The sequence below is a fragment of the Passer domesticus genome, chromosome 4, assembly GCF_036417665.1.
Source record: "Passer domesticus isolate bPasDom1 chromosome 4, bPasDom1.hap1, whole genome shotgun sequence".
NCBI lineage: Eukaryota > Metazoa > Chordata > Aves > Passeriformes > Passeridae > Passer > Passer domesticus.
The window spans coordinates 25,554,952-25,568,521 of record NC_087477.1 but is presented as its reverse complement, the minus strand read 5'-3'; the positions used below and the strand labels follow the sequence as shown (position 1 = coordinate 25,568,521).

The 13,570-nt window shown below is 37.1% G+C and overlaps 1 protein-coding gene across 5 annotated transcripts in view; it reads right to left on the bottom strand.

The window, feature by feature from the left end:
* Positions 1-13,570, bottom strand: part of LRBA (LPS responsive beige-like anchor protein) — a 373,617-nt gene that overhangs the window by 238,656 nt on the left and 121,391 nt on the right. For all 5 annotated transcript variants that reach the window (XM_064416678.1, XM_064416675.1, XM_064416676.1 and 2 more), the window contains exon 36: positions 4,631-4,739. In XM_064416678.1, coding sequence (XP_064272748.1) covers positions 4,631-4,739 — 109 coding nt within the window. The remainder of the gene's footprint in view (positions 1-4,630; positions 4,740-13,570) is intronic.

Below are 13,570 nucleotides of genomic sequence, written 5' to 3'. Positions count from 1 at the left end.
CATTCAAGTCACTATTGGAACGCTTGCCTAGCCTTGCATCCCACCTCTGTCAAAGCAATACCAGTTTTAAGATTCGCTTCCCAGCAGGAGCCATGAAGTAAAACATTCTGTTTATTACCACAGCCTGTAAATTGACACTGAATAAGAATTAAAACTGTGAGGAAGTCCAAGTCTTCCGCATGAAAAAACATAACTGAACACAAAAGGGCAACAAATTTTACAGCAGCTGGAAATGTTAGATTTAATTATTGAAGAGAAATCATGCAGAGAAGTTAGCTGCCTAGCATGATTTATAACAAATGCAAAAGGAAAGTCATGTGAAATTCTCAGTTAATCAACAGAAACAGCCAACAACAAGAATGCCAGCACTTTCTATTTCTATGGATGACAAGAATTTGAAAAAAATAAGACCAAAATTCAAGGGGATGACACCACACAATCTTTCAAAAATGACACTTTGAGGAGGCAGGTCATTTTGCCAATTAGAGGAGCAGTAACATTTAACTGAAGAAGTACCAAGGGGTTTGTTTTCCTCAAAATGAAGAATCCTTGACCAGCCATTATAGAAATTTTTCTGAATATTAATATGTGGCACTCTCCACTGCTCTTCTACACACACCATAATGTACAACATTATGAATAGTTTTGTATTATGCATTTTCCCCCATTTTCTTAACTTTTCATGTGAATCTTCAATGCAAAAAATTCCCAAAACACCAAAAAACAAGACAAAACAAAAAAACAGCAAAAAAAGAAATCATGTTCCCAGAGCAGTCATTAAAAATACTTTACTCAAGCATTGAGACTTGGTATGACAGAATTTTGCCTAAATCCATCCAAGTGCAAACTAAAGTTTCACTAGAAAGATGAAACACCGAATAGTCCATGCCTAAAAAACTTGCAGGTTTACTTATTTAGAATTCTATAAATATGTATATTCACCCAGAAGTACATCAAGAGATTTACACAAGACAGGAGGCATAGCCAAGACAATGGGCACTTCTGTCATAAATTACAAAATAAAGTCAATTAGAGTACAAAATTCCCTCCCCCTCATACCAAATCAAATTATTCCCATAGGTCTGACTCCACAGCAGTTTGCACAGATAATCTAAGACATAGTGAGAATCACCACATTTTTCAAGGACATTTCTAGAAAACAATCTGGGTGGCAGCATGAAACTACCATAAAGAGGTTCCTCTTCAGGATTTTCAACTCTGCCAAACACCGAGGGTGACATTTTGAAAACTACATAAGAGACATGTACACATAAATCCAAATGACAATGGAGAAAATTTAGGGTTATAAGGTATATGTTAGAAATACTCACATTCCCACATTCACTGTAAAAAAATATGTGTTTCATTGCTACCCCATTATAGAAATGAGTAGAATATTCCTTCATCGGGCTTCTTTGAGGCTAAATCACACTGTAAAATGAGTATGTCTCAAGTTTCCTGGTTACCTCCCCATATCTCTACATGCATAGATGGAACTACTTCTTATACAGGTAGCAGTGAAAAGACACTTAAGTTTGTGAAAGAGACAAAATTGCCACGAGAAGGCATGAGTAGAATAGTAAATATCTCTTTTCTATTCCTTTCCGTTTAAATCTACCTCACTGAGGCCATTGAGGTTTACTGCATATCCAAAGCTACAGCAAAACTGGAACAACAAGCTTAAAAAAAAGAAAACAAAACCCAAAATTATCCTTGAAGACTTTTCCCATGTTTTTGGTCATCCCACCAAATGTAAAGGATTCCTCTCCACGTTCTTACCAATGCAGAGCCCCATCACACAGAGACAGAGCAAAGCCCAACCAGAGCTTACACAGCAAAGTTCACACGTGCTGCATTTACTGCTGCATCTCTCCCTCCTCCTGGACAGGAAAAAATTGATAGGTGGACATTTTTCAAACCACTTCTGGAAGGAAAACATCTCTCCTGTATGTGCAATGAACTAAGAATGAAACAGGAATGGCACCCCATGCAACTTTTAAACTATCACCTGTCAAATAACTTCTTGGATCACATTTCTAAGATGCAGTTTTCAGCACAGCAGTGTCTTTCCTGTATTACCTACTTTCCTAGGCTTTTCCTTCCTCTTACAATGACCATCCTTACCTCATTTTTAGCTGAATATATACAATTACAATAACTACAGAACTTCATTATGAAGCTTGCCTAAATTCCCACTGCTTTCTCCTGCCTCTATGTGCTCCAAATACCAGACTTCAGTTTTAAAAAGTAAAAGACAATTTGCCTTTGACTTTTAAACTGCCCCTGCAACACAGAGCAAACCTCTTCAAAATCTGACTCAAATATTGCAAGGCTCATCTTCATCATGAATTTTAGAAATGGAGAATTACAATCAGGTAGCAGCACACATCCTTAGGATCTTTAAAAAGAAAATTGGGGGTTGGATTTTTACTGTCCCAGTGTTAACATGGATTATTTCATATGCAATATGAAACACCAGACTTGCAAGTCTGAATTTAAAAAAAAAAATGTAAGAGTTCTTTCCTTTTTTCTCGTCTGAGGGCCTTTATATCTCCTCAACCAGTCTCATCTCCTTTCTCCATAGCACTCAGAGGACAAAACTTTCTTCTGATCTGAACCAAACATGCCCACCCCAACCATTTCTTAAAAAAAACTGCAACTAGTAATTACCAGAAGCACAAAACACTTTTAAATGTGATCAAACCCACATTTTCATATACATAATTTTCCTGAGCTAAGTCTTATAGGATCACTCTGCTGCTCACTTTTTTCAGCTATCACATCTTAAGGATGAAATGTGGAACATCATAATTTCTGATTGTTAATGTGGTACCTGCAGACTCAGATGGATATGACTAATGGTTCCTCTTTCCCCAAAGGAACACAACACTGACTGAAGTCTGCCACAGACATCAGGTTCTTTACACATTTGGAGAATCCAATAGTTGTGTATCCTTACTTTCTACACCTGTGGAAGTCATGCTGGATCAAAGCCTTTCCAACACAGGAACAAAACTAAACTGGATAAACAGACTGCTGATATTTGAGTACACCATTTTCCATTTAAGTTCCACCTGATAAGTTAAACCTCTTGAGCCACCACCGCTGAGACAGGACAGATTCAAACCAGCATCAGCCTAAAATATTAGCCAACTCTCATCCTAGAGACTTGTCACAGCAGAACTCAGAGCTATATTAAAAATGTAAGTTGATGCTCTGTTTAAATTTCTTCCAGACACCATAAAAGGTATCTTGAGGCTGAACTAGGGCTAAGAGTGCAGCTGTCACTGAACAACTGTATTCACAGAGAGCCTGTATTTATATGAGAGAACCCTTCATTTCTCTCACATTTCCTATATACACACCCCCCTCTTTGCAAAGAGTTTGCATCTGAAGGGAAAAAGTGGGCTGCTCATCTAATCAATAACACCATGTCATGCATGGAGCTTCTGCATAAATCCAGAGCAAAAGACGTCAAGCATGTCCCAGTCCAATGATTATCAGGCAGCGGAGCAAAAGGATGCACTTTTCATCTCCACAGGACTGTCGCCAAACCCTTGATGTAATAAATGAAACATGCCTGCTATTTCAGCATTGCAGAACTGTACTGTAGATACCTTCCAACATCTCTGTTTGCAGGAGGGGGTAACTAGCTCTAGATGAAGTGCAGATATGTTATTAGACAACGCACAGCTTGAATCCCGGGGCCAACACAGATGACCTTTAGAACATAAGCACTGTCTAAGACAAATATGCTTTCATCTTTGGGGAGTATTTTTTCAAGTAAAGATTTAAGAGGAAAACAGTTTAGAAATACGTTAAACACAAATGTGCCTTCAATCTCTTAATGCTTCATTTTAAAAACAAAACCACAAGTAATATCACATGTCAGAAGAAAGACAAAGTACTCTTTAAGTAGAATATTAGTGAATTGAGAGAGATTTAGCTTCATTTCCATCAACCCAATAATTAAAGCACAGGGAAAGCTGATATATAATGTAACCAAGACCCTAAATTGGAGGTATGAACAAAGTGACTCAGAAAATAGGCTTGTATTTTTGTTTGAAGTAATACAAGTTTATTACAAAAACAGAAACCATCATTTCACTTTAGATTCCCTTAAGTGGGGTGAAAATATGAAAACATAACTAAACCACACTGAGGCATGTAAAACATAGAGAGAATGGGTTTAGAGAGGGATTAGTTAAATAGCAGATGATACAAAACGATAAAATAAAGTGATTTCTCATTTTGCACTTCACAGCCTGTTACCACTTATCTTCAGCAAAGTGGTTTTTTTCAGACCTGTATCTTGACTGTGATGCTAAGCAGCTTTAACACATACAGTGATATTTGCTAAATGGAAAAGAGCAGCACTGGTATGATAAAATTATTTCCCCTACAATCTATGGTGTGCAGATTTCAGCAAGTTCTGAGCTGCTCTGCTCAGCCTGTTTTTCCATCAAAGTTAGCAGCAAACTTATCAAATCACCCTACAACTGCAAAGCACCATTCAGAGTGGAACCTCCTGAGGCCTGCAAAGCCCATATCACAGCCTGGAATCCTTACACACAGTGGGATGGATACGCTTTTGTGTTTTGCTTTTTTGAAACAAGATTTCCTTTCTTACCTCAAATTCAGCATGGCGGTTTATATCCTCTGCCCTCTGTCTGCTCAGGATAAATTCTGCTTCATTAGCCACTCGTACCAGATGCTCCTTCATGGTTTGACTCAACAACCTGAGGACAGAGAAGATTTAGAAAATGCCTTAAGAGAATGAAGTCTAAAATAAAAGTCTGGAAATACAGTGTATATACATGCAAATATGTTGGGCTCTTATGACTGACTTTAGTGTCCTAAGAAAACAGTATAAATAAAGTTGGGGGGTAATTCTTTGGCAACCAGTAAAATAGTATTTCCACAGTAAACCAAAGTAAACATTAAACAAAATGTAAACACTCTACACAGTCATTTGTTTTACATGAAATAGAGAGATATAAAAAAAAATCTTTCACATTCACCACCATATAAAGTAAGCAGTTTTTGCATATAAACATCCACAGTTAAAGCTCTAATATAATATAACTGATGTAAAATCTAAATTTGAAAAAATGTAATGCAATACAGTTTTTCCTCCAAACACAAGATTGAAATTTTACGGTAAGTATACATTTAAGTAATATTTTCAGGATTATAAAACATTCTCAGTCTCACAAATGAAATGCTAAGATATACATTGTTACAGGTGATGTACAGAATAAAGCTGTAATTCAAACTGAGATTTCTGAGGCCTTCATAAACCCTGAGTTTATGAATGGCAGCAGAGCTGACAGATTGAATTACAACCCAATTATTCTCTGAGTTCACATATTGTTACTAAAAACATTTCCTTTTTAATTAGTTACATTGGGATTCATAAAGTTGAAACTGGCTATACACGACTCACACTGTTTTAGAAGGTGCATATTTCCACAGGATCACTCAAAGATACACCAGATAAATCCATTATATGTTCTACTGATTAAATCTTAAAAACATCTGTTATTAAATCTTCTTTTTTTTGTAAGGTTTCCAGTTGTAGAAAAAAGAGTAGCAGAATGTAAAATCACTTGCTTTCCTTGCACATACAAGCTAAAGTACATTTCAACAAGTTCAGAGTGTATTGAAAGGCTTTCTTTACAACCACAGGATTTATTATTTAGGATGTCTTCTAATGTATCCAATGTTAATTTTAACCCAAATAACTTATTTATCTGAAATAAGGATCCACCTGTCTCTTATTGTATGTTTGAAAGGGTGATGCTTTGCTGTCTCCTTTCCTACGCTTTCAGAATTCCACACTTGCAGGAGACTTGCAGGTCACATGCCTGCTCCCATGAGAAGAAATCCAGAGGCAGAACAACACCTGAAGCTCTTTGTTCACTGCCCCTCTCATTCCAGAAAGCTGCAGCACAGCAACCACATGAGGCCACGAGCTCAGGACCAGCCAAGTTGGTGGATTAGTCTCTCCCCATGGTTGAAGTCTTGAAATAAGAAATATGCACAATTCACTGTTTGAGATGTGACTTCACCTTCTGTTTGGGGAGGCTTGCCCAAAAGCCACTAGTTTGACACCACATTACAAGTCCTTTTTTTTTTTTTCTATTTTTACTCACTGTTAGAATAGATGCACCTGTTGAGCAACAAATATACAATTCTGCCAATTTATCTGCATGCATTAGTGACAAACCAGCAACAAGGAACTGCATAAGCAATAGTCTGGGCAGATTGCAAGTGTTTGTCTCCTTCTCCATGATCTCCAGTAGCACATTCAAATCTGACACATAAGCATTTAAATAAACTCTTTCTTTATTGAACTAACTACTGTTTCAAAAAATTAAGAGGATCACAAAAGCTCATGTACCACAATATCATGTACTACAAGTTGCATGTAACACAGTTGGACAGTATTCCATTATTTTCCCTGAGTTTGCCAATACCAATAGCTTCTACTAGCTTGATCAGACTTTGAAAAGTAACAGCTGTCCTCTAAAAGGTCTACTTTTAATCTGATTATACACTCTGAGTCCCACTTTTCTTTCATCTGTTTATGAAATCACCCTATATAACAATTGTCTTAACACTTAACAACATGGTTTTCCTTTTTTATCTACCAAACATGGTAAGCAACCCAGCAACTGCCATGCACGTCCAGAAAGGATGGATGTGTTCCAAGCAAAGCAAACAACTACATTCCCTCACACAGGAACAATGTTGTCCAAGCAGACCAGAAGTGCACCTAGTGAAAACAAATACACTTCAAGTTCCAGCAAGAGTTTTGTCTCCTATGGATCAGTTGTTTCCTCTGTCACCCCCAGCTCTCCTTACTAATCCCACACACTTCCCTCACTTTCTCTATGATACTCCACACAGGAGTAGGACGGGTAGATGAAACTGAGACATGACTTCTTTTTTTTTTCCTTTCTTTTTTTTTTTTTTTACATTCAATAACTTTAAATTTTAATCTTTCTTTTCAGTTCAATCTTTTTCAAACACTGCATATGCTTGGATTAGCTTTCTTATAACAAACAATTCAAGTTGCCTTATCATCTAGGGCAGTGTGGAGCTCCTTTATGAAAACAGTATCCACACACATGGCATACCACTCAGATTTCTATTTTGAATTTACCACTTAAGTATGGAACTTTGCAAAATAAATTATATATATCCTTACATAAATGCAATGATGGCATGATATAGTAGAGGAGTCTGTAGCCATCAATAAAAATCAAAGGCCAATAAGAGCTCACAGCACCTGTATAAATGAACACACCCCTGCTTATATGTTTGAAATGAAGTTTTAATCACCTAATAAAGACAAATTTTGGCAACCTTGGCAGCTGCTAGTTTTCCTTTTAAGGGAAACAAAATGTTGAACAGAAATTTGTTAAGTGTAGCTCACTGCTGTCAATAAAACAACAGTTCCCAGGTGAGCAGACCACTGCTGAAGCAAGGACAGGATTCTGACTCTTTCTGAAGAATGAGCTTTACTCCAAACTACACACAACACATTTTGTACATGTGGGAGAGCCTATAAACTTATTACCTAGATCAGGTAACTTTGAGAAAAAAAGCCTTTGTTAAGAAAAAAATGTTTAGAAACATCTGATTCTCCTCACTAAAACCGTAAGTGGCACTTCATGGATTTCAAGGATCATAATGGTCCTTTCTGGTTCCTGCTTTGGCCTCCCATGCAAATGGATCATGAATGTCTTCCTGAAAACAATTTCATTTCCTCCATCACGTCTGTACATTCTGTTTGCACTACAGGAGAGCTTCCAGGAAGATGCCCTTTTTCTGTATGATTGTGGGGGGTTTTTTTTGGTTGGTTTTTTGTTGGTTTTTGGTTTTGTTTTTTTTTTTAATAAGGCTTGAAGCTTATAGGATCATAAATTGGTTTCAGTTGGAAGGGACCTTAAGGATCAAGTCCAATTCCATGCCATGGGCAGGGACACCTTCCACTAGACCAAATTGCTCAGAGCCCCATCCAGCCTGGCCTTGAGCACTTCCAGGGATGGGGCATCTGCAGGTTCTCCAGGCAACCTGTGCAAGACCAAAAAGATATTTTACACCACATCCTCCCATAAAATAGTTTTATAATAAGGAAATTACTTTCAATTTAAACAATGGCAAAAACACACAAACAAAAATTTCCTAACCATTTTTGTGCTTTTATCCTGATTTTTTCCCAGCAACTAGATTATATTAGTTCTTTTTCAGTTAAACAAAAATTTCATCTAAAACATATTAAATACTTTTTTTCACAGCAAAATGACAGCTTTTTTTTTCTTTGAGTAAACAGACAGATTGATTTTTTTGTCTTTTTCAAAGTATGCACACCCAAGCTTACAGATAATCTCAAGTCTAATAATTTCCTTCTTGTTGATGCCTCATAATCCGTGTATGAAGGTTCACAGACCATGCTTGCTTTATATTATCTCATATATCTGCTGATTTTTTCAGTACTAATAAACACCAAAATGGTGTTGAATGTACTAATTTACACTCCGCCTTCCTGATAGATTCTCTTCTTGTTTGTTCTTATTTATGACATGCCATTGAATTATTTTCCTGATCTTAATACAAGAAGAATGTGGATGAAGTGTGGATGGACACATTTTGTAGAAGTTAGACATGATTATTTTTGAGTCTAAAGACTCTGGGTACTGGGGCTACTCTTCTGCTTGCAGTGCACACCAGATTCAAGGTCTCAGACAAACTTTTCTTCCCAAGCACTGTTTTTCCAGACTGAAATGTTTTAAAACATGTGCTAAACTTTGAAAAGATGAGCAGCCCAGTAAAAACAAGCAAGGGGGTGAATTCCATGCTGGAAGTTAAATACATACTTGCATATTTTTCTGGGTCAGGAATGAAGTGCTAAACCAGTGAGAGAAGGAGTTGCAGTCAAATACATGAAACAGACTAATTTTCATTGTTATGCTGGAAAACTATGAGACACAGAACTAAAAGTCTTCCTCCAATTTCTGGCTGCTGAATGCTTAGATGAGCAAGTAAAGCTGCTCCTTACAACAAGGAAAAATTAAGAGGTACAAGTGGCAAAAAAATAAACAGAAATGTGCAAAGCAACAGCAAGGGAGAGATTGACAAATTCTGGATTAATATTACTGATGTCCAACAATTATCAATTTTAGTCAAAGTATGAAAAAAGCTTCTTAGGTGACACTGACAACATTTAGGCACAAATCTATCACAAACTACTGCAGGGAGAGACTGCAAGTTCCAGGTGCTCCACAACAGAGAACTCTAAGACAGCCAAGCAAGGTAACCTCTCCTACTTGCCTCCTCATAAACCTGGCGTGTAGGAGATTCTCTGACTTCAAAAGGGGATATGTTCCCCTATTTTCAATTTCCCATGTTCTACATGGGTATATGTGGACTTTTATTGGATCTGACTGCTCAAGGTGCTAAGTAGTGGAATTACTGTTGCAAGGGCATTTTACAATTGCTTTGTAGAACACAGATCCTATACCTTACAGATACTCTACTGAATTCTCAAAGAATATAGTTAGTCCATAAAGTCTTAAAGACTGAAGTTTGAACAAATTTATTGACCTAAATTGGGAAACAACAACAACAATAACAAACAAACAAAAACAACAATGACAACAAAAAAATGCAGACTTGGACATACACTAGCATGAAACAGAAGTTTGAAAAGCAGCTGAAGGAAAATCCAATATTTTCTATCTAGGAAAGCCTCTTAAGACATGGCAGAGCCCATTGAAAACTGCTGTGTTCACATTTCAAAGCCACTGGACAGCACTATTGGAGACGATTTCTGAAAATGCCCCATCAGATGGCAATAGTACAGTACATGTATGCAGAAAATACAGCATAGAAACCTTCTGGTTTCACTTGCAATAATTTATTTTTTTTAAAAGGAGATGTTATCAAAAACTTTCTCTATTAAAAAAAAAAAATTTAAGGACTCCCAGGAGCTCAAAAGTGGTTTATGAATTTCTTTTTTCATAGACCCAGCAAATTAATTATGTATTCTCACAAGCAAAACCTACCTTTGCCACATACATACCCTTCAAAACTCAGTGAAATAAAGAACTGTTTTTTGAATGGTTGTGTCCATCACAGTATACCTTAGTACACACGCACACACAGAAAAAAATTAGGCAGCATCAAGAACCCCACCCAAGTCAACTTACCCAGCTCTGAAACACATCCAGGCTACAATTGCTAACTTTCAGCACATTAAAAATGCTGTTTTAAGTCTAGCCTAATGATCTTTTGTATTCAAATTCACACATTAACAAATCTGCTTTTTCTTTTTTTTAAACAAACCAAAACAATAACATCAAGACTCAGAAAATAAATAATCAAAAACCTCTTTCACAAAATGTACCACTTAAACAGAAAGGGTTGTTAAAAATCAAAAAGCAAGGAAATATGGAAAACATGTCTCTTTTTCTTACAAAACAAGACTGAGGTGCAGGTTCTATGTCATCAGAATCTCAGAACAAGGAGGCTACAGCACAGGGAGTGGGCTGGCAGTAATCAATTCTACTTTAGACCAGACTGCATTTATCATTTTTTTCCAGAGCCTTTTTTGGTCAATTATGCACAAAGTCTGTCAGTTATCATCCATTTTTTCATTAATAGCTGTATTTTTCTAACTGTTTTTCCATCACAGTAGTTGCTCCTATGGCAACACAACCCTCCAACATTCATTCCTTGAGAGTGACCGCAGGGTTGTGAGTGAGAGACAATTGAATGGGGCAGCCTACATCTGTCCCCTATTTTCCATTCAGAAAGCATCCAAGTAATTGGCCAGCCAAGTATTTCAATATTAAAAATATTTGCATCCATGATCAGTCAAAAGCAATACACAGAATTTAAGACAAGGAACAGCAGGTGACATGTGTTTAAATTTTGTTAGTACAGTTCTTAAATTCTTTCCCACCCCCTTCAGCTACAGAAATATAGATTATTACAGCATTCCAGATTTTATACTATTAGATCTTATGTATTGAGGGCATAATACCAGTTGCATTTGGTTGTTTCTGGAGAGGTTTGGGACTTTTTTCGGTTGGTTGACGGAGTTTTTACTTGCTACAGATGTTAAATTTCTGTTTGCCTTCCTTCTTCTCCCAATAACTTTTGAATTATTTGTATAATTCCAACAAATATTTTTAATAGAAGGCTATAGTGTCTCAAAAATAGTAATTTTAAATCCAAGGGAGCACAAAATCCCTTGCAAGATTCCTTTGGGAAAAGAAAAAAAAAAAAAAGCTGTTTTCAACTACACTGAAAGGCACATTAGAAAATGCTCTGATACAGAGGGGAGAATTTTGATTCAATTTCATTCCTCATTAGACAACAAAGAACAGGGCAATAAAAAAAGCTACAGAAAAACAAACATGGATATACCTATGAATCCTTATATTTTGGGTTGCCTTGTTTGAATAAGGATTTGAAAATGCAAAGGTAAAGAGAGGAAATTATACATGGATTTTGCTAGTTTAGTGAGATTGTCTTTAAACCAAACATTTTGGGACTTTTTTTTTGTGAATACTCATTTACAAGTGTATAAAAATGTAAGCACAGAACATTGTTCTATAATTCTTCAGAGGCCCAAGAAAACTGTGTTTGAGAATATTAAAATCAAGCATCTTCCAGAGTCTCTTCAACTGAAAATTGGAAAGAATAATTGCTGCAGCATGCTTAGGAGACTGATCCCTCAACCCCTGCCATGCCAAACCCATTATCACCCCAAAGGGGATAATAACTGTCATGCCTGGTCTCAAGCTCCAGTACGTTTGTTAGTGCCCTGACTGATACAGAAAACAAGATCCAGCATAAGAGATGCTTCACACTAAAGTGTGCTAATGAATCACAGCGACAGCAGAGGGTTTTAACCTTCACACAGCACAGGAGCTGCTTGCTAACTAGTCAACTACAGGAAATCAGGCTCCAGCAAAAGAGCCATTTGTACATGCAAGGAAATAAAACAAAGCTGAGCTTGTTTTAGTTCATAAATAATAGCTCCACCATCTTGTGCATAAGGAGGAAACATAATTAGTTCCAGGGTGCAAAAAAGAAATCCATCTGGGCACCTCAGAAGCCTCCAAAGGAGAGGGCTGGCCATGGCAGTGAACTAGAGCCCACCTAAAGGATGGCTCTGGTGAACAAATTCCCTCGCCACTAAGTTCTCAGGTTTAGGCTCCAAAACAGACTCTCCCTAAAGGGAGGATCCAAAGGTGAAAGGCAAGCACAAAGAATGGAATCCAGACTGACAGAAGTTCAGCAGGCTAAGGAAAACATTTCACAACCTATCCTTCTGCTGCACAGATGGCTCAGTACGTGGAGGAGCCGTGGGTACAGGCACCTTTTTAACAAGGTTTCAAAGAGCGTTAATAGTGTTCCCAGACACTACAATAACATAGAACAATACTTGTTACTTTTTATTAAAACCAGATTAATGTTAAACATAGCAATGTATTGAAATTGATGTATCTTTTACTGCACAGAAAGAGGTTATTCTTCAATTCCTGCTCCTTTACCTTACATTCTGTAGCTTGCTGGATTTCTACACTGGCTTTTTTCTTTTTACTATGCTTGTAACCTGGATTTCAAGCCTTCAGTTGTGTATTTCTGTTTTAGGCAGCTTTACAGTTCTGTATGTCCACACACCAGACTCCTGTTCAGAGATTTTCTTTCAGTTCAAGACTCAAAACTTTCACTGGGCACAAACTAATCAATTCTGCTCTACACATGAAGTGGGTGTGATCTACCTGGAAAGGCAGGGAGCAGATTTTCCGTGGAACACATTAGCTATTTGTGAACATGAAGAAATTCAGACCAACACATTCTGAATGCAGCACACACACTGCAGATCTTACGAGTCCCAGAGGCAAACTTTCTGCACATATTTCTGTCCAGGGAATCTTAGCCAAAACATGGCAAGCCTAAATCTAAAACTTCCAACTGCTGTGAGAGAGAGAGGTACATTCATACCTTTCACATAAAAGCGAAAATTACATTTGAAAGCAAGTAGAAGAGAGATTTACATCTCCCCTTCTAGACTTCCTCCAGGAAGATTTTTCAGTCATCTTATTTGACCAATAAAAAAAAAACCAGTAGAACATACCTCAAGCTGGAATATCCTATAGCATCATTAGTCCAAAAAATCTAGTAATAAAGACTGGGAATAAAACTCTGATTTTCATAGATTAGAGGGTGACCAAATTCCTCACACCAAGGCAGTAGACAATGGCAATTCTGTGATTCCACAAATTCTAGGCATTTCTTCCAGTCCTAGGTTGTATTTACTATAACTCTCATGTCATGGTGCCCTACAGACATCCTTCCCTATCCCATCCTTCCCTGGCGCTGAACCAGATCTGTCCTTTCTACAACTACTTTGACATATTTTCTTGTGCACTTGTAGAAACAACTTAAAATTCAGCTTTTATTGTATAACTATGCAGCTAAAGTCTAAATCAGTATCATTCATATATTTTCTTAAGTTTCAATTAAAAGACTTCAGCCTTTGGCGTTG